Genomic DNA, 21,922 nt, shown 5'->3' on the forward strand with positions numbered 1-21,922 from the left:
ATATTTTATGCCACTATTCCACTCCAGGAACATGATGTAAGCCTCTCTTCATTTGCACCAGTCTATTGGGCTTTTCTTTCCCAACTCTAAAGGTGAGCAAGCACAAAATGCACCAGCCCTGGAGTTTGGCTCCGCTGTTCCATCTTACAAGGGGATCTTCAGGAATATTTCACGTCATAAATGCAGTCATATCCACTAAGGGGCTAACTCTGATTGTTAATATAAATGAAACCTACCATTCAGTGTTAAGTGGGCAGGTCCTAGCCTGGAGCCCAGTGAGCTGAGAATGCTTTGGAATCTACCTGCATGAAGTCAGACAGACAGGGGCGAAACCCACTCCAAATCTGCAGGATACTGAAAATACTAAGTACAAATACTTAGCATTTCACCATATACTACAGCCATGTGCTGGTACCAACTCCCTATGCATAGAGAGGCTACAGAAGATCCCAGAAGCCAAGGAGCTCACAAAGAAAGCTTCTCCTCCAGGGAGATACATTTAGCAGATGTTTTGTTCCCCTCCCACATTAACCCTTGATCTGTCAGATTACTCAATCACAGAAAAAAGGGAGTTGAAGAATTCTTCCTCCCTTACCTCAGAGACTAAGTTATCACTACACCTACGTTTTATTTTAAACAGCTGAAAATACCAATTCAAATCCATTCTTACTTTTTTCCTAAACCACTCTTTTTGTCTACACGACTGACACTAAGCTGTGTTCCCACTGGGCCAGAAGGGAGAGAGAGAGAAAAAAGGTCTCAGAAGCAATGTTGGGCAGTTCAAGATAGCAGCATAACCATAAATAAGGGGAGTACTTATCAATCTACTCTTCTAATGATGCCCTAATGATTACACCCAGATTTATAGGTGAGAGGCAAGGAATAGACATCTTTTAAGAGATGTGTATGCGCATGTCAGAAAATTAGGAAAAGGACACGGTCCTACCAAAAAGGCCATGGGGTTCCGACTGGCGCCGCTCGGTGCTTCGGTTTTGGTCCTTGTGCTTCTTATTCCCCCTGAGACTTCCAAAACGCTTCATGGGTAGCTGTGGCCGAAGGAGCCGGGACTGGTGAACATACCAGGACCAGCAGAACCAGTGTCAGCCCCAGGTGGCAGGGAGCCGGGAGAAGTGCAGCATCAGTCAGCCAGATGCAGTGCGCTGGGCAGCTACAGCCCACCAAAAACTTCAAAGAGGCGGCAAGAGTGCAAGCAACAGCTTTTTGGGTCCACAGTCCTCCCCGGCGGTCCTTCCAACTAAGGTGGGACGGGGCTCACTCTCTAGGACCAGCAGCCCTGGAGCACACACAGGAAAATCCCACTGCAAGTTGCACTGCACTGTCCCGTGAGAATCCAGAGAGCTACAATAGTCCTAACTGGGTCTGCAACTCCTGCTGCTGCAGCGGCTCGAGTATCCGCCAGTCTTGCCCTTAAGTAGGCAAAAAGCTGCCAGAAGCGCAAAGCAGGATTTTGCCAGTGGATTTGTTTGTGTAGTTAAGGTCAGCAGCTCACTGATAAACTCCGGGTTTTTTGTTTTTTTTTCTTTCTCCTTAAAATTAAAAAGGGAGGGAAGACAAAATAGGCAAAGGAAATACAAGCCCTCTTGAAGGGAACTGTCATGTGCAGATCTGCATGATGTCTCTTTAAAAAGACTGTAAAAGGAAACCACCCTGTACAGACAATTCTTGGCACCAATTGGCCAGAGCACATTCCCATTATGACATGACATCACACAACTATTTTGATTCATGTGTTCCAGGGCTCCACGGGGTCAGAAGACTCTAGTTGCTTCGTGGTGGAGAAGCAAGTCTCTAAGCTGGAAATTGCTGAATCTATGTCAGCTCACCTTCCACTTAATAAATGAAGAAAGATCACTCTTTAAAGAAGGGATATATGGGTTCCCCTTGAATTTAACAGAGGTGTCTTCAGCAATGCATAATTTGAGGTCTGCAATTGCTAAGAGTCATAGGATGACAGAGGTTGAACAAACTTTAGAGATGATCTAGTCCAACCTCTTTCATTGCAGATGGGGAAACTGAGGCTCTGAAAGGGTGATTTTTGCAAGGTCCTGCAGCTAATGGCAGAAGCAGTACTAGAAATTCTGATCTCCTCAACTCCTAACACAAACCCCCTGATCTAAAAAAACAAAACGAAATATAATATTTTCAATTTGTATGTGTTCTGCAACTCTGCAACTAAAAAAAAAAAAAAACAAGGTGAGAAAAAAATATTCTCTCTCTCTCTCTTTTTTTTTTTTGCTGATATCTTCACTAGACTAAAGGGGAGTGACTTTTGCTCTTCTACTAATTAGCTTCATGACCTTGGGAAAATCACTTCCCATCTCTGAGTCTCAGTTTTTCTCACTGTAAAACAAGACTAGACACTAGGTCATTTTAAGATTTAGTCTAACTTTAACATTGAAATTCTAATGGCAATTGAATTCATAAAGATTCTCCCTCAAGTCATGATACACATAAGAACAAGGTTATGGCAGATCAGCTTAAAAACCTCCCAAATAAAGATTAGTAGTCTGGATTCTCCTGACTGCTCATTAAGATGGAATAACCAATAAAAATTGCAATGACACATGTTCTTAAAGTATAATTGTTAGTTATCTACAACACATCTGGAAAGAAGGGGGTGGAGTCAGACATGATAAAAATATCAGCAGCAACTTTCCATTTCTGCCTGGACTTAACACTCAAAAGCAATTGAACCTCATTATTTGGTGTACAATTCTTATCTGTTTTTCATGGTTTTTTTCCCTGCCTCTTTCACTTCTTAGGGCCCAGGCAGAGCTCAATATCATTATAATCATTGGTTCATTCATTGCAAATTCTTGATAAGATAAAGATGAGTCTCTCTCTGGCCTTCAAACCCAAAGACCTCATGCTAGAACAAGTGGGAAAAGAAAGAAGTAGGAGGGAGGCCCATGGAAAGTCTACCCCTGGGCTCTCTGCTCCTGTTCCACATCTACCGTCTCTACAGGGCTCTGTCCTTTCTCTGGCCCCATTCCATAAGAAGCAAGGAAGACACATGTCAGGCTCCCTAGAACCCAGATCCCATCACTGAGCTGGCTATGGTTGGTTCTAACCTTTCAGACTCTAACCCCACAAACGTGACTCAATCAGGCTGTTGACTTTCTTGGAATTGCCCGCTTTGTGCCAAGATCTGCATGCCTACCCTTTCCTGCCTACAGGACCAGGTCCTGTCTCTATTCAGAGTGACCCCAAAGCCATATCACTGCTAAGCGGATAAGCCACAATCTCAGCTTCTTGCACCATTTTTACCAATTTAAAGACTATTTGAGTGATAACTATATTCCATGCTGCAGGGTCAGGAGATCATTAGAGACCTGATCCAACCCTTAGACACCTAGTCAGCACTGCGCTCTGATTTTCATTCTCTAGACATTTTTGGAATAACCCAACTTAGCTGACATGAGTTGCTCCTGTCCCTAGTGCCCTCTACTTCCATCCTCATCTACAGATGTCACCTCCTCCAAAAAGCCGTACCTCATCACTTCAGGAAGGAGGGACATTTCCCTCCTTCAAGACATTTTCACACTCCTAAACTATATGTTGGCACAGGGAAGACCGCGAGCCCTCAAAGGGCAAGGACCCATGCCCCACACATCTTTCTGGGCCTCTATGCATCCAACCAGGTATCTGTACTTATAGATGGTTTTGCTGGAGTGCTTTTATGTGCCCTTCCAGGTCTACTCTTAAGGCTGCTGATGGTGGGTAAACAGACTCCTTCCCTCTGGTTGCTGGTTGGGTGTAATCAAATGAGCACCAGCAGGAGACCAGAGGGAGAGAGAAGCATGAAATCTCTGCTCCTTGCAGGGTCTCTCTGGGCTGGCTGTATCCTCCTGATTCTGGTACCCATTCCCTTATCTCTTAGACATTGGAGTGGTAGCCCAACTTTTCCTAGCCTCGAGTCACTGCATCTCCCTATACAACCTGCCCACACTAATGAAAATAGTCTCTTTATTAAACTCTCCTCCTCAAATTATCCTATGGTCAGTGCACCACCTCTCTGTTGCTGGGACTGGTTGATAACAGCAATAAGCATTTGTAGCAAGGATGCATAAGCAAACAAACAAATTAAGTCTTGCTCTCAAGGAATCTACAAAGGACATGGAGATAATATTACAAGCAATGAGTTAGTAATGAATGGGCACTGTGGCCAGACCGGACCATGAGTGTGATCAGCAAAAGGAGGGAGGTGGGGTTGACATGGCCCTGTATGGGAAAGGGGAACTTCTGTTGGACCTTGTGGGTCGGAGGGTCTGATGAAGAGGGAAGAGGTCAGGAAAGGCCAATAAAATGCCTATTTAGTAAACCTAGTCTACAAACAGGTTGCAAAACCCACCTTCAGCTGGGTTCCCCAATATGCTAATGGATTATCTCTGTGGTTAAATATGTGCAAACTTATTGTGGTTAAACTCTGAAAAAGACTAAATAGGTAGATTGTGGAGTTTCATGTTTGGATTTTTTTTTAATAAATCAATTCAGCTCCTAACAGAAATTGAAATGTTCTCCTGATTTAATGAGACATAGCAAAACATCTTCAAGAAAGGACCACTAAACAAATGTACCTGCAAGGATGAGGCATATTTAATTAAAAGGTAAATGAAGAGCTTTTGTATAAGCCACTGAAACATCCTTGTATTATATGATACAGTATACAGAAAGAAATAACATTTGTAATGTCTAGTGAGTAAAAGCAAGTGAGTTTAAATTTGCATGGAAAATAATTAGCAATTTAGGAATATCTGATGTACTTAGGTTTATGTGGTCATTCACTCAACAGGTAGTTATTAAACCCCTCTCAAATGCACAGGTCTGTTGTTGATTGAGGGGATTAGGTGTTCCAAATAATTCAAAGACATTCTTGTCCTCTAAGAACTACATTTTAATTAGCAAAATAATAATTGCTTTTTATTGAGAGCCTACCATAGGCCAGGCAGAAGGGACCACGGCGTTGCCAGCCCAAAGGAAGGGGAGATTGGCATGGCTCTAATGGAAATGCAGAACTCGTGTCAAATCACAACTATTACTTTATTTAATCCTTCTAACAACCCCGCAGGGTAGGTATCATCAATGCCATTTAAAGATGAATAAACTAGAGTCAGAAATAGCTTGGCCAAGATCACACAGCTGACAAGCTGGGAGAATATAGACTTGAATCCTCATTTATCTGATTCCAAAATGCACATCTTTCCATCCTACCATACCTTCTCATAGATATGCACTGAACAATTCAACAAAAACAAAGCAAGAATATGGGTATCACCATATGTTGACTCCCATTGGGGTTGAGAGGACCGTTGTGCATTGGAATGACTTGGAAAGGAAAGTTTCCTTCCACATTCTCATGTTTTCATCTTTAGACTTGGCAACTTAAAGGCAGAAGAGAGAAGAATCATGGTTTGCCTCACAGTCCACCTTGCAACATCTAAGGGATGATGAGTAAGGAGTTGACAACCAGCTGACTTGATGAACGGGTGTATCATGATCCAGAAACACAGTGTTCCTACCTGCTTGCTTCACCTGAGAATACCCCTAAGTTGCTGAGCACAGGAATGGGGAACACATTGTTTTCTCTGTTCTATAGGATAAGAATTTATTGCTGCTGCTCAGCTCTGGACTCCACACTCTAGGAATTTGCTCAATAGTGAACATTTGCTGTCTTCACCTTTGGAGACGGAAGTAACGATATGCTAAGCCAGGCAAGTTGAAATAAAGAATTACCTGGATAATTTAGGGTCACTATTCTCTTACTGAGGAAAAGAGATGATGGAGTTGGCCTGATTCAGCAAAAAGTTGCTTTAGCCCAGCACCATTATTTAAATTTTTTTGTTTGTTTGTTTTTACATGGGCAGGTACTGGGAAATGAAGCCGGGTCTCCAGAATGGCAGGTGAGAACTCTGCCTGCTGAGCCACCATAGCCCACCCCAGCACCATTATTTGAGAAGATGGATTCTGGAAAGCTTTGGGTGAGAGGAGTTGGGCAGCCTGGGAAGGGGCAGCTTTAAGAAGAGCTATAGCAACTATAAATATGACAATATTAACATTGGTCATGAACTCCCAAAGACATCCCAGCTACAACAACGATTGTACCTGACCTCATCCAGGGTCAGCTTTCCGAGCAGAGGGAAAGCTGCTGCTGGTGACACTGAATCTTAGAGGTACTGCAGCAGTGGTATCCTGCACAGTGTTTAAGAGCTGGCTCTCAGGAAACAGGAAGGGGGAGTACTAATTTTTGTGTTTGCAAACTTCCGTGGTGTAAATACTCCACCACACGTTCATTTCAAGGTACCAGTGTAGCCTGGACTGGCTTGCAAAATTCCTGAAAATTTAACAGTTGGCTCTCACATCACTGGGGTCTTTTTGTTCTATTTACACATGCTTGAAATGCCTTAAACTGGGGACAAAACTTTTTATTCTGCAAATAAAGATGAATATTGTTGTACTGGAAGAGGAGTCACATTGACATGATGCTGGTATACCATACAATGGGTTTGGCTTAACAACAGCAATTTTTTGGCTGGTGGTTTCAGAGACTAGAAGGCTTGCTTCCTCCCAGATCTGGCCAGCAGACTCTGGGGTTCCTTGATTTTTTTATCACATGCTAATGCACATGACGGTGTCTTCTCCCTTCTTTTCTGGGTTCCACTGACTTCCAGCTTCCACCTGCTCCCGTGACTCCTCTTTCTGTGTTCAGTTTCCTTTCCTTATAAGGACTTCAGCCATATTGAATTACAGCCCACCTTCATTCAGTTTGGGCACACCTTAGCTAACAACATCTTCAAAGGCCCTACTTACAAATGAGTTCACACCCACAAGACCAGGGCTTGGGACTTGAACTGCTTTCTGTGGGGGACATGAGTCAATCCCTGAGAGCAGCTGAGTACCCTTTCTACATCATGTGTGATTGATGGCCTAGGGAAAGATGACACTCACAGGAACATGGGGAGACTAATTGTTCCCCTCATAGTTTCCACCTGCTAATGGTACCAAATGAACGAGAGGCAAAACTCCTTCACACAATTATGATCCAGCCAGCAGGAATACATTCTGGTAGAATGTTTTCCATGCTCTGGGGAATTTATTTTTAAAGGGAAGGGCCGAAAAAAAGAAGGAACTAGTGGTTCCCAAGATGGAATGGTATTTCAAAACGTATTTTAAAAGGGCCAAGGCCTTTCTGGATCATGCTTTAAAAAAAATCACTCTTCTGGTTGGTAAACAGGGCAACAGACACTTTTCCCCATAGTGTGGGAATAAGGATTCTCAGGTTACCATTTTGATACCAGTTCTATAAGATATGGTGGGTAGAATTACAGATAATTCAAAATTGTGTTCTTTATGTTTTACTATTCTTCTGATTTTCCAACAAGAAACCTATTTTGACAACTAGAAAAATAAAATGGCATTGAAGACATTTAGTACTATTATCTTGCTTCATTATTTTATATTTCGTGTATTTCTTCTCTCCCCAATTGAACCATTAGCTCTCTGAAAGCAGAGATCTCACCTTAGGTGTTTGGAAGAAATATAATCAGCACTTGTGGAATGAATTACTATTGATGCCTCAAGAGCAATGAGGTACAACTGCAAACGGCAACCAGGTGGGGCTCTGTGGTCACATTTGGGGGGAGCATATACTGTCTCTGAAGGATGCATCAGAAGACTGACCTAGAGCCAAGGGGAGAGTCTGCTAATACCTGCAAACCCCATCCTTTGCAGGGCTCTCAGCTTTGTCAGCCAAAGTTCTGCACTGATGCTGAGGCAGCAGTCACTGTGGTTGGTGTGATAGCTTGACAATGGGGAACTGGGTCCAAATATGCTGAGGTGGGATTTTTACCTGGGTATGTTTGGCTTCCACAACATCTGGATACTGTAAAACACTAAAAAGTTAGACTTCTCAGGTGTATGTCTAATAAATGCAGTGCTGGGGGCAAGAAAGGTGAGGAAGAAGGGAAACTTCAAGGGGAGTGCAGAACAAGGGGCTTTCTTGCCTCTGCTTCAGAATTTGCGAGAATGGAAAGCTTTCTCACTACCTCAATGTGGTATATTGCATTTCCATGCTGCAAGCATCAGTGTCTTACAATTCCGTGTGTAAGACCTCTCTGGAGACCGTGGTGGCCCCTCAAGTTCAGGTAAGCCAGTTGAATCTTTGGAAGTTCTCAGATGGTGATCTGGGAGGTCTTGTTTCCATAGCAAGGGGAGAAGTATTAAGACAAAAAGACATATGTGTCCTAATAACCTGGCTTTCTTCCAGGTTTCAGGTTGTAGCCCCCAAAAGGACTTGTCATCTCATGAGTGTAGACTCAGTCCCTCTTGAATACACCATGGTTGATGTTCAACATTCATTTGACACATCCATCCCCACCCCTTACCCACAAGGTGGTTCTGACAGCTGATCTAAGCTCCAGGGTTGGCCCTCAGGATGCTAAGTCAGTGGTAGACATAGTCCCATATATTAAAGGCCCAAAACCTTCCTTATCATTGAAGACCCTTTGGCTGTTGAGTTATGTGCAGCTGAACACATCCTTGCTGAAACTGTCACTAAGAAACTATGTGAGAAGAAACTAGATATAGCACAGCACAGACCATTCTCATGAAATGCCACCTTCATACATACACAAACCAGGTGCTACTCATGCCCATGTCCAGACCTACTCCTCAACCCCACCTCCTAGGCAGTGGCAGGGGAGGCCTGCGAGCCGGGTAGGAACAAAAAAAACATCCTGGTGGACTGGGTGGATGAGCTGACCGAGCAGGGCCTGGTGGGGGCAGAGGAAGATCCCCAGTTGACAAGACCTTCCATTTATATGGAGCTTTATAGACTTTTCCCAATATGCTTTCCTCAGGTCTTTTCAACAGTGCTGTGAGGTAGGGAAGCCAGCCATGACTGTTCAAATTAAGAAGTAAAAGAAACCAAAGTTCAGAGAAGTTCAGTGATTTGCCCAAGATCACATGGGAAGCTAGTGACCCAGATGGGGTTAGCTCTGGGTCTACTGGTTCCTCTGGTGGCATTTAGGATGCCACGTTGCCTCTTCTCTGCCACAGGAATGTTGGAAAGGTAAATGAAGACACATTAATTGATAATCCACTCTAAAAACATTTTGAGGATCATGAGACAGTACCCAGAGCCCTAAATGGTTGTGACCCAAGCAAAATCTCATTATGTAAGAGGGCAGCAGTTCCCTTCCGGAGTTGGGGAGTAGCAACATGCGTTAGCACATATTTGCTAGAGCTCTCCTGCTGGTTGCAAAATACTGTGTCACATTTCATGGAAAATTCTAAAGGTCACTGTTGCACTTGACTCTGAGTGAGATTACCATGTCACCTCTTTGGAGCCTTCCAGGTCCCTTCCCCAAGAACTGTTTATGAGGCGACGGCTTCCAAGAGCTCTCCTCCCCTCCCTGACTCAGGCACCCGTGCCCGCTCTTCCCCCAACACGCTCACGGTCACGCTGCACCTCAAACCTCCCATGGGAACCAAGTGCAGAGACTGAATGACAAGACTGATTTTTTTTGGCAAAGAGAAACCTTTTCAGCTCACAGCTCAACTCATACCAGGGGTAATCTACATCCACTAAGAATTGGGTACTAGTAGATTTATCTTAATTTTAAAACACACAGCAAAGTACAGGAAATGTGAAAATGATAGCAATGATTATTTTTAGCACGCCAAAGTTAGCCCTTCCCCCAAAGTATGAAATCTCTAGATATCTTTAAAATCCTAAAGGGGCATCACATGCCTCTCTGTGGAAGCTTTATTCATTCTTTCCTGTGGTCCGGGGAGTCCCTGGGAGCTCAGCTTGCTACGTAATCATAACCGTATCTCAAGGATTCTTAATAGTCCACCAGACCAAGCACTCTAATGGCTCCCCAGACAAGATATGGAGAGTGACAAGAACCTGTTCCTGAACCCGACTCCTCAGAGTGGCGCAGGGAATGAATCCTGGGCCCCTCAAAAAGGACCATGAAGCAATGGCTTTTAAGAACCAGATTCAAGGGTACACAGATAGCTCAGTGGTAGAATTCTCGCGGCCATGCGGCCCACCCCCTTACCCAAAACACGCAAACAAAAGAAGAAAAAACAACAGCAAACAAACAGAATTCAGCAAATGGTGTTGCAATAACGGATACTCACGTGGAAAAAGCATGAAATGTGACCCCTCCCCCCCAAGAGCATATAAGGGGGATAAAAAAACCAACCAGATTCAGAAGGCTCTAAAAACCAAGCATTTGGATTTTCTGTTTAATTCTCTTTGCAAGTTAATATCATTAGAAAGACCAAAATGATGTATTTTATGCACGATTGTTTCGTAAACCCACAACTTCTCCAGTAAAGAAAGAGAGAGAGAGAGACCCAAATGATGTATGAATGTGCAAAACCCCTGGCAAGGGGAAAAGATTAATTCGCAGGCTCGGCATCAGGCCTCCTGCTCAGGTTATCAAGTGGGATTTTCGTTTTCCAGATTCTGGGGTCCCTCCATGAGATCACCACCTGTTTCTGTATTTCATTCATTTGGAAAAGTACTAGTTGAGAATACAAGGCCTGAGCTAAAGTTCACCTTTGATAGGTTTCTTCTTAATAGTGAAAAACATTACCAAACAATATAATAGGTAGAAATGTTTAAAATACTTTGGTCAAATGTAGCACCTTAATGCAATTCACTGCACTGACTATTATGCAATTTTGAGCCAGTTAGTTTATTTTTCCACATATCTTCTGTAGAAGACCTCACAATACATGCGATGCCCATTCTGTAGACCTTTTAAGAGGATCTAAAAAGATAAAACAGCAAAAATATCTTATAAGCTGCAGAGCATTTTTGCAAACAAAGGGCATGGTCTGTCTTTTCAGGTTATCCCTAAAGAGCTCACATTCCCTGTGCCTCAAAATCCAGCAAAGCTTCAGTCTCTGATCTCAAGGTGCTGGCTGCCTGGAGCACTGTGCTATCTAGAGCATCCACAAAGAGTGCTGGGATTGACAATTTGGCCAAGGACGGGAAAGCAGGCACTTGGACTTGCAAAGGGATTGTCATACCTTTGCAAAGTTTTATCCAGACTTTAATGGAGAAATCAGAAGTAATCAAACAAGACCCTTCTCAACAGCCCAAAGATTCAAGGCCCAAGTACCGTATTTCTTAGACGAGAAGCCAAGAGACTTTCCTATTAATAATGTTTTCTTTTAAATCACTTATTTAAAAGATCCTTATTTAGATCTTTTAAATAAGGATCTAATCTTATTAGATCCTTATTAGGAAACAACAACTGGTTTCCTAGCAGCCCATTGTAATAGCATGGGTGCTGTCCAAGGCAGGGGCATTGACTGCATAGAACATATAGCTGGCCCAAGAAAGGAGAGAGCAGAAACTCTAAAAAGAACTCAGAAATGTGCTAGTCAAAAAGTCAATATGTCTTGCCTTCCCCACTATGTGGGACATGACATCCAGGGATGAAAGTCTCCCTGGTAGCGTGGGAGATGACTCCCAGGGATAAGCCTGGCCCTGACACTGTGGGATCAACAAGGCCATTCTGACCAAAAGGGGGAAAAGAAGTATAACAAATAAGGTATCAGTGGCTGAAGAATTCAAATAGAGTCAAGAGGCTACCCCGGAGGTCACTCTTTCACAAGTTTCATTAGACATTGCCTACCTATTATAGCTTGCCAAACCCCAACTGAAACCATTCCTGCCAATCCTAAAAAACACTTAGGGCATTCTATGAGATTCTACGAAGGTTCCATGCACTAGGGTAACTTTCCAGAAACCTACATCCTCCAGATGGATTCCTGGACCAAATAAGTCCAGAAATGCAGAGGGGCCAGCCTCTCCAAAACATCAACTAGTTCCATCCCCTCATCCCATATTATTGACAGCCCCTTCCAACATGAAAAAGTTATAAAGAGCATAGCCCAAATACCCCTAAAGAGTGGGAGAAAGATCAAAGTTGATGGTAGAATTATACAGAGAAGGTAGAGTTTACCAAATGAATGTGATTGTTGAATCATTACATTGATATTTCTTTTAGTCTCCAGTATCTTAGAGCAGCTAGAAGTAAAAACCTAAAATTGTGGAATCATAACCCATATCAAACTCTGAAATCTGTTCTACAACTAATTGCTGTGATGTGCTTTGTAATTTATTGTTTTTTTGTATATATGTTATTTTTCACAAAAAAGAAAAGTAGATTGTGATGAAAATGCACAGCTATATGATGATATTGTAAACCATTGATTGTACACTTTGGATGATTACATGGTATGTGAATATATAATATATATCAATAAAAATGGAAAAAAAAGACATATTAAAAAAAGTCAATTGTCAATGGAGCAGCCCATCTGGAAGGCAGTGTGGTGATTCCACAGGAGGTTAGGTTTGGGATTGCTATTATTCAATAACTCCATTGTGCTGTTTTGAAAGGATTTATATACCCTAGAAAAGCCATGTTTTAATCTTAATCCCATTTTGTAAAGGCAGCCATTTCTTCCAATCCCTATTCAGTACGGTAGGTTGGCCGCTTGATTAGGTTATCTCCACAGAGACGTGATTCAATCAATTGTGGGTATTAAACTTGATTAGAGAGAGACGTGTCTCCACCCATTCCATGTGGGTCTTCTTTAGTTTACTGGAATTCTATAAGAGAGTTGATTCTGAGAGAGCAGAGAATGACGACAGAGCCACGAGAAAGCCACAGCAGAGCTGAGCAGAGCCTTGAGGACGAGAGAACCACAGAGTCTGCCAGAAAGCGACTTTTGGAGAGGGACAGCCCCGAGGGAGCTTCATGAAGCAAGAAGCTGAGAGAGAAAGCTAGCAGATGTCACCATGTTTACCATGTGCCTTCTCAGTTGAGAGAGAACTTTGATCGGCCTTTCTTGAGTGAGGATAACCTCTTGATGGTGCCTTGGTTTGGACATTTTTATAGACTTGCTTTAATTTGGAGATTTTCACAGCCTTAGAACTGTAAACTTGTAACTTAGTAAATTCCTCTTTTTAAAAGCCATTCCATTTCTGGTATATTGCATTCCAGCAGCTAGTAAGCTAGAACACCCGTTATTAGGAACATCGTTATTACTTGGAAGAACTGAGGGCAAGAACACGAATGGATGTTTGTATACTGGTGTTTATGGCCGCAGTATTCACAATTTGCAGTGGATGGAAGTGACCTAAAATACATCAACTGATAAACAGAGGGACAAACTATGGTCTATATGTACAATAGAATACTGAGCAGCTATAACAAGGAATGGAATTGTGAGGCATGCAACTAGATGAATGACCCTGGCATTGTGGGATTGAGAAAGGCTTCTTGACCAAAATGTGGAAGAGAAATGAAACAAAATAAAATTTCAGTGGCTGAGAGATTTCAAACAGAATCAAGAGATCATTCTGGAGGTTATTCTTATACATTATATAGATATCCCATTTTAGTTAATGCTGTATTAGAATAGCTAAAAGGAAATACCTGAAACCGTTGAACTATGTCAAGTAGCCTTTTTTGTTTTGGCATGGGCAGGTCCAGGAATTGAACCCGGGTCTATGGCATGGCAGGTGAGAACTCTGACACTGAGCCACCATTGCCTGCCCCCTTGATTCTTTTTTAAAATTATTTACTGACAAAAATATACAGTCCATACATGGTGTACAAGCAGTGGCTCGCAGTATCATCACACAGTTGTGTATTCATTACCATGATCATTTTTTAGAATATTTGCATCATTCCAGAGAAAGAAATAAAAAGAAAACAGAACAAACTCACACATCCCGTACCCCTTACCCCTCCTTCTCACTGACTACCAGTATTTCCATCTATCCCAATTTATTTTATCCCTTATCCCTCCTATTATTTATTTATTTTTATCCATATTTTTTGCTCATCTGTCCATACCCTGAATAAAAGGAACATCAGACACAAGGTTTACACAATCACACAGTCACATTGTAAATGCTGTTGTCTTTATACAATCATCTTCAAGAATCAAGGCTACTGGAACACAGCTTAACCGTTTCAGATACTTACTTCCAGACACTCCACCATAAACTAAAAAGGGATATCTATATAATATATAAGAATAAGCTCTAGGATAACCTCTTGACTCTGTTTGAAATCTTTTAGCCACTGAAATTTAATTTTGTCTCATTTCTCTCTTTACCCTTTTGGTTAAGAAGGCTTTCTCAATCCCTTGATGCTGGGTCCTGGCTCACCCTAGGAGTTCTGATTCACACGGGGAGGAGGGCAGAGAGTTCACCTGCTGAGTCGGCTTAGAGAGAGGGGCCACATCTGAGCAACTAAAAAGGTTCTCGGGGGCAGGGTGGAGGGTAACTCTTAAAGCCTTGATTCTTGAAGATGATTGTATAACTATATGGCTTTTACAGTGTGACCGTGTGATTGTGAAAATCTTGTGGCTTACACTCCCTTTAGCCAGTGAATGGACAGATTACACTCCCTTTAGCCAGTGTATGGACAGATGAGTAAAAAAATAAGGGCAATAAATAAATAAATAATGGGGGATAAGGGGTATAGGATATTTTGGGTGTTCTTTTTCATTTTTATTTTTATTCTTCTGTGTATTTTCTTGAGTACTGAGATTGTTCAAAAATTGATTGTGGTGATGAACACACAACTATATGATGATACTATGAACCACTGATTGTATACTTTGGATGATTATAGGGTAGTTGGAGATTATATCTCAGTAAAATTATATTACAAAAGCCAATGTGTCAGTGTACTATAGGACAGTGTAATAATGATCCTAAATCTTCTACAAAGTGTGAAATTATATGAGTATTTTTTGAATAAGAAAACTGCAAAGTGCATAATGAGTCCAACACTTAAAAAGATGTAATTTTTGGTACATAATGGCTTAAGTTTCAGATGTTTAAAAAGTAAACTTATATAGCTGGTCATTCCCTGATGTTGACAAAATATTAAAAAGGTATTCTGTAATTTAGATTGTCTATCCTAAATTCAGGTTGGTCTTATCCTAAATTAATCAGATGCTAAAACACTTAACATCTTATATACACTCCTCACCTCAATTCTTTTCTGTTTTAAGCTTTATCCACAATGGGAGAAATACTGCCCCCAAGGGGGTGAAAATTAGTTTTGGGGGGATGGAAAAAAAAAACTTTCTCTTATTTATTCATAAAACACAGATATACATACAGAGCATTAAAAGACATATAATTTATCTGTTTTATTAAAATTTCATAGACGTGATTAGGGAAAAAATGTCTAAAAAGACTCTTAGGTGGTAATTTTTAAAAAAATGTTTGAGAAACACTGTCATAACCAACATTACAAAGAAGGAGCATGTATTGCCGTGCCATCTGGTTTTCATCTCTTATCTCTGTTTGCAAGGCAGTACGAGGTGCTGGGAGCATTTATCCCAATCTTTCCTTGATGATGACAGTAAGAGAATTTGCTAGTAACTCACAAATGTTTCCACCATGCAGCTCCCTGGCCTCTAGGCAACTTGGGGCTGGTCTAGGGCCCTTTGGAGCATGAGAGGGTGAGGAAGAAAGCCAGAGATACAACTCAGAGCCATCAAAGCTAGGAAAGGAAAGTGCCCTCTTTTAAAAATAGACTAGACTCATTTCAAAGCAGAAGAGGCTTCAGTCAAGCCAAAGAACTTCTGGATGGTCAGAAGACATTCCAGATGATTTGCTGTCTTTTTCTCCCCCAAGAGAAGGTTTGGAAGGCTCATCAGACCCTGAGCCAGTCTTCCATAGCGTCATGAGAAGCTGCAATTAGAGGGGGTAATAAGACAGCCCCTTGTCCATCAGCCTGTCCTTACATCTCATTCCACAGTGAGAGCCATGCCTTTGAGTCTGAAGTTGACCCTCCTTCTAATGAATTCAAGGGACTCTATGGGCCAAGCCAAAGCACTGAGGTATTGTTGGTCATCAAAACCTTGCTGTCAGGGTCTTGGTCAAAGCCCAGCTGCTAGAGGAAGGAGAAGGGGAACATGGAAGGAAAAAGGAGAATACAATGAAAAGTAGAAGGTCTGCCTGTGCAGGCTCAGCCTTGTCTGTACCTCATCGTAAAAGAAAACACTGCCCACAGAGAGAGAAGGAAGGAGATGCCAGCCCGAGGGAGAGGTCATGCTGGGACCCATAAAGATACCCAGAGACCACCCTGAGGTTAAAGAACCTCAGTCAACTTCCTCTTCCCAGACTCTGCTGGCTTCCTGAGTATAAGGCCGTGCCCTGGGAGCAACACCAGGGACTGTGCTCAGATGCTGGAATCTATCCCTCCCTGGCTCTAGCCTCAGCTCACCCACAACACACCAACAGGTCTGTCCCCACTTTGGCTGGGATCCATTGGTTGCCACACCTTGGCCTTTCTGCTTAGGAAGGAAGCTCTAGTGTGCATTCCCTGGTTTTATCCCATCAGGTGACCACTCTGTCGCAAGCCTGTATGCATTCCACACCTGGCTTCAGCCTTAACGGGGGCTGCCCAAACTGGCTTCAGGGTAACAACAGGAGTCAGACTTATTTTACATGGCCAGCCTGTATGTTTACTCTAAATCAGTTCCTATGATCCTTTCCAATGAGAGAAGACAGAAGGCTGGTGTTTAAGATAGACACAGGAGGTAAGTAAGTATGCTGGTTTGAAGCTGTTATATACTCCAGAAAAGCCATGTCCTTTTTCCTGATCCAAACTTGTGGGGCAGTCATTTTTCTTTTAATCCTGATTCAGTATTGTGGGGTAGAAACTTTTGATTGGATTGCTTCCATGGAGATGTGACATACCCAACTGTGGCTATGACCTTTTGATTAGATGGACATGTGGCTCCACCCATTCAACGTAGATCTTAATTAGTTTACTGGAGACCTTTAAAAGAAGAAAACTTTGGAGAAAGCTCAGAACTTACAGAGATGCTGATATTTGCAGATGCTTGGAGTACCGACAGAGAGAGAAGATGCCTAGACTCAGGCAGAGCCCAGCAGAAATCACCACGTGCCTTCCCATGAGATGCTAAGCAAGCCAGAACCAAGAGTTGTGTCCCGGAGGAGATAAGTGAAGGCCCACAGATGCTCAGAGAAAAACCACTGGCATCATAGACCCTCTCATCTATGGACATTTGATCTTTGATAAGGCAGTCAAGCCAACTCACCTGGGACAGAACAGTCTCTTCAATAAATGGTGCCTAGAGAACTGGATATCCATATGCAAAAGAATGAAAGAGGACCCATATCTCACACCCTATACAAAAGTTAACTCAAAATGGATCAAAGATCTAAACATTAGGTCTAAGACCATAAAACAGTTAGAGGAAAATGTAGGGAGATATCTTATGAAACTTACAATTGGAGGCGGTTTTATGGACCTTAAACCTAAAGCAAGAGCACTGAAGAAAGAAATAAATAAATGGGAGCTCCTCAAAATTAAACACTTTTGTGCATCAAAGAACTTCATCAAGAAAGTAGAAAGACAGCCTACACAATGGGAGACAATATTTGGAAACGACATATCAGATAAAGGTCTAGTATCCAGAATTTATAAAGAGATTGTTCAACTCAACAACAAAAAGACAGCCAACCCAACTACAAAATGGGAAAAAGACTTGAACAGACACCTACCAGAAGAGGAAATACAAATGGCCAAAAGGCACATGAAGAGATGCTCAATGTCCCTGGCCATTAGAGAAATGCAAATCAAAACCACAATGAGATATCATCTCACACCCACCAGAATGGCCATTATCAACAAAACAGAAAATGACAAGTGCTGGAGAGGATGCGGAGAAAGAGGCACACTTATCCACTGTTGGTGGGAATGTCAAATGGTGCAACCACTGTGGAAGGCAGTTTGGTGGTTCCTCAAAAAACTGAATATAGAATTGCCATACCACCCAGCAATACCATTGCTAGGTATCTACTCAAAGGACTTAAGGGCAAAGACACAAACGGACATTTGCACACCAATGTTTATAGCAGCATTATTTACAATTGCAAAGAGATGAAAGCAGCCAAAATGTCCATCAACAGACGAGTGGCTAAACAAACTGTGGTATATACATATGATGGAATATTATGCAGCTTTAAGACAGAATAAACTTATGAAGCATGTAATAACATGGATGGACCTAGAGAACATTATGCTGAGTGAGTCTAGCCAAAAACTAAAGGACAAATACTGTATGGTCCCACTGATGTGAACCGACATTCGAGAATAAACTTGGAATATGTCATTGGTAACAGAGTTCAGCAGGAGTTAGAAACAGGGTAAGATAATGGGTAATTGGAGCTGAAGGGATACAGACTGTGCAACAGGACTAGATACAAAAACTCAAAAATGGACAGCACAATACTACCTAATTGTAATGTAATTTTGTTAAAACACTGAATGAAGCTGCATCTGAGCTATAGTTTTTTTTTTGTTTGTTTGTTTGTGTTTTTTTATATATATATTTTTTATTTTTTATTATTATTATTTTTATTTTTTCTCTATATTATCATTCTATATCTTTTTCTGTTGTTTTGCTAGTTCTTTTCCTAAGTCGATGCAAATGTACTAAGAAATGATGATCATACATCTATGTGATGATATTAAGAATTACTGATTGCATATGTAGAATGGAATGATCTCTAAATGTTGTGTTAATTTTTTTAATTAATAAAAATAAATAAATAAATAAATAAATAATAGGGGGAACAAATGTTAAAAATAAATTTAGTTTGAAGTGCTAGTGGTAAATGAAAGCGAGAGGTAAGGGGTATGGCATTTATAATCTTTTTTTTTCTGTTATCGTTTTATTTCTTTTTCTGTTGTCTTTTTTATTTTTTTCTAAATCGATGCAAATGTTCTATAAATGATGAATATGCAGCTATGTGATGATATTAAGAATTACTGATTGTATATGTAGAATGGAATGATATCTTAATGTTTTGTTTGTTAATTTTTTTTAATTAATAAAAAAATTAAAAAAAAAAACCACTGGCATCAGAAGCTGGAAGGAATAGAACCAGGAACAAGGACCAGCAGATGCCAACCACATGGCTTCCCATTCAGCCTTTCTTGAGCCAAGGTATCTTTCTTTGGATGCCTTAGTTTGGACATTTTTATCACCTTAGAACTGTAAACTTGTAACTCAAATTCCCTTTTTAAAAGCTGTTCCATTTCTGGTATATTGCATTCCAGCAGTTTTTGGCAAACTGAAACAGTAAATTCAAAGTATGTGTCATTTCCAACTAAAACGGGGTCTAAAGACAGCACCTAGACTCTCCAGAGGGTGGCATATGGGCTTTGGGAACCTATAGACCTGGGAACAGAGATGGGTTGCCATGGGGATGTAGTTGAATCAGGGACTAACCTTATTCATGACTTTGTAGAGCCCAGACATACAACCATCACTGTGATTTGTAAAGCTATTCATTACTCCAGCATATGTCCCGGTTCTATGAGTACTTTAACCCATAGGCCAAATGCACTCTCTTCTGTAGAGCTGGCTATGAGCACATTATACTTTCTCCCCACCCTCCTAAATTTGTCCTTCCCTCCCTTCCATCCATCTTCTCAGTCTCTCTCTCATTCCCTTCCTCCTCCTCCTCTCTCTCTGCAAACATCAACTAAGCCAAGACTTTCACCCAGTATAGCAGGACCTACCTGTAGAGATTGAGGCATCCTGCTGTACCTCCATGCCAGTCAGCAGCCATGCCCCTATCACCTCGATTGAGTTCCAGAATCCAGAAGCCACTGATTATTTTCAAGCTCAAAGTTAATACTCAGTTTTTAGTCAATGCTATATCTTTGACTACCATCATTTAAGAAAGAAAAGAAGAATTTCTCCAGGCAACTGTCCTATATATCTACAAAATCCTACTTTCATGGCATCCCCTACATTTTTTTTCAGATTTAAATAATAATTTCCCATTGAATACATCAAAACCAAAGTTTTAATCTTAAACCTCAGTTTTCCAAGGCCTCAACTTTAATCTGGGGAAAATGACAGAGTAAACCTGTTAAGTCTTGAAACTCATGGTTTACAAGCTTAAAATTAAGCTCAACTGTAGACAACTTACAGAAGTGGGTATTCCAATCATCTCAGAAGATTAATATAGTAACATAAAGCACCCCATATGTTTTAGTGCTCAAACTGCCAGAACACAATATACCAGAAACAGAATGGTTCTTAAAAAGGAGAATTAATTAAGTCACAAGTTTACACTTCTAAGGCCATGAAAATGTTCAAATTAAGTCAAGGCCATACAGATGTCCAAACTAAGGCATCCAGGGAAAGGCATCTTGGTTCAAGAACGTGAATGAAGTTCGGGGTTTCTCTCTTAGCTGGAAAGGCACATGGTGCCATCTGCGAGCTTTCTCTTCAGGCTTCTTCAAGTGCTTCCCCAGGGGCATTTTTTTTTCTGTATCTCCAATGGTCTCTGGCTTTGTGGGCTCTGTTGGCTCTGAGCTTTTTCCAGAAATGGTTCCTTCTTAAAGGATTCCAGTAAGCAACCTTACCTTGAATGAGTGGAGACACATATCCATGGAAACCATCTAATCAAAAGTCACCACCCGCAATTGGGTGGGTCACATCTCCATGGAAACAATAAAAAAAATCCTACCCAGCAATATTGAATGAGGATTAAAGGATATGGCTTTTCTGGAGTACACACCATAGCACTGGTCTACAACAAGGGAACTCAAGCATTCCTTGAGGGCTAGAGCCCAGAGCCATTAAGGATTTGTATACAAAGTGCAGTTTTTATTATTAAAATAATTGAGGTACTTCATGTGATACATAAGGAAAAAAATCTCCAAATGGAAAATTAAACCACACAGGCACTGGAGGAAAACATGAATTCTCCTATTATCTGGCTTTAGGGATGGACTTTCTGATGATGCATATTCAAATGCACTAAAAGAAGAGACTGATAATTAAGATTCTGCATGTGTATGTGTGCATATGATTTTTCATAGAAAAACCACTATAAAAAAGTCAGAAGACAAACTGAGAGAAAATATTTGCATCACATGTTAAAAATCAAGGGGCTGATATCCTTCATATAAAAATTCTTAAAAACTGAGGGGAAAAGCAATAGAAAAATGAGCAGAAAATATGAATAGATAATTCTCAAGAGATATGAAAATGCCCTTACACGTAACAGGTTCAACTTCATTTATAATAGAAATATAATTAAAACACGGAGAGACCACTTTTCAACTCTCAGACTGGCAAAAACTAAGAAGTATAACACCACACTTAATTGGTGAAGCCAGGGGAAACAGGCACTCTCACACACTGCTCATAAGAATGCAAAGTGGAACAAACTACATGTATTTACTTTGTGATCCAGCAAATTCAATTTCTAAGAATCTACCCTGAAGATCTGTCTCTGGTAGTATAAAAACACATATGCATAAAGTTGAGCAGTGCAGCTTTGTTTGTAAATGCAACATATTTGAAACCATTTGAATACTCATATACAGGAGAGTAATCGAATAAAATAAAATAAGATATGTTCATATATGGACTACTAAGTAGCTGTAAAAAAGAATGAAGATGATCTCTTTGAACCAATATGGAGTGATTTCCAAGATACACTGTTAAGTGAAAAAGAAAGTGCAAAAGTATCTATCTATCTATCATGTTAGGTTTTATGCAGCAAAGAAGAGATGAGAAAAAATACATGTATGGATTGGCAATTTTGAAACTACTTTGTGTAGTTTCTAGGTTTCAGCAAATAAGTAAAGTATTATGGATAATGGGAGCCAGGTTTCTTTCAGCAGGAGAAGTGAGATACAAATATGGAATGGAAGGAACACTCGTTCAATGCTGATGCAATATAAAATGGTGAAGCCACTGTGGAAGACAATTTGATGGTTCCTCAGAAAGTTAGATATAGAATACCATATGACCGAGCAATCCTATGTCTAGGCATATACTCAAA

General features: G+C 41.0%; 1 protein-coding gene across 11 annotated transcripts in view; it reads right to left on the bottom strand.

Moving 5' to 3' along the window:
* The window catches only part of PRKAG2 (protein kinase AMP-activated non-catalytic subunit gamma 2), a 614,065-nt gene that overhangs the window by 259,332 nt on the left and 332,811 nt on the right, over positions 1-21,922 (bottom strand). The window contains exon 1 of one of the 11 annotated variants that reach the window (XM_077150264.1): positions 947-17,256. The exons of the other annotated variants lie outside the window; for them this stretch is intronic. Coding sequence (XP_077006379.1) covers positions 947-1,040 — 94 coding nt within the window. The 5' untranslated portion in view covers positions 1,041-17,256. Of the gene's footprint in view, positions 1-946; positions 17,257-21,922 lie in introns of those variants that run through there. 11 annotated transcript variants of the gene reach the window in all.

Source organism: Tamandua tetradactyla, chromosome 1 (genome assembly GCF_023851605.1).
Source record: "Tamandua tetradactyla isolate mTamTet1 chromosome 1, mTamTet1.pri, whole genome shotgun sequence".
In the NCBI taxonomy this organism is placed as follows: domain Eukaryota; kingdom Metazoa; phylum Chordata; class Mammalia; order Pilosa; family Myrmecophagidae; genus Tamandua; species Tamandua tetradactyla.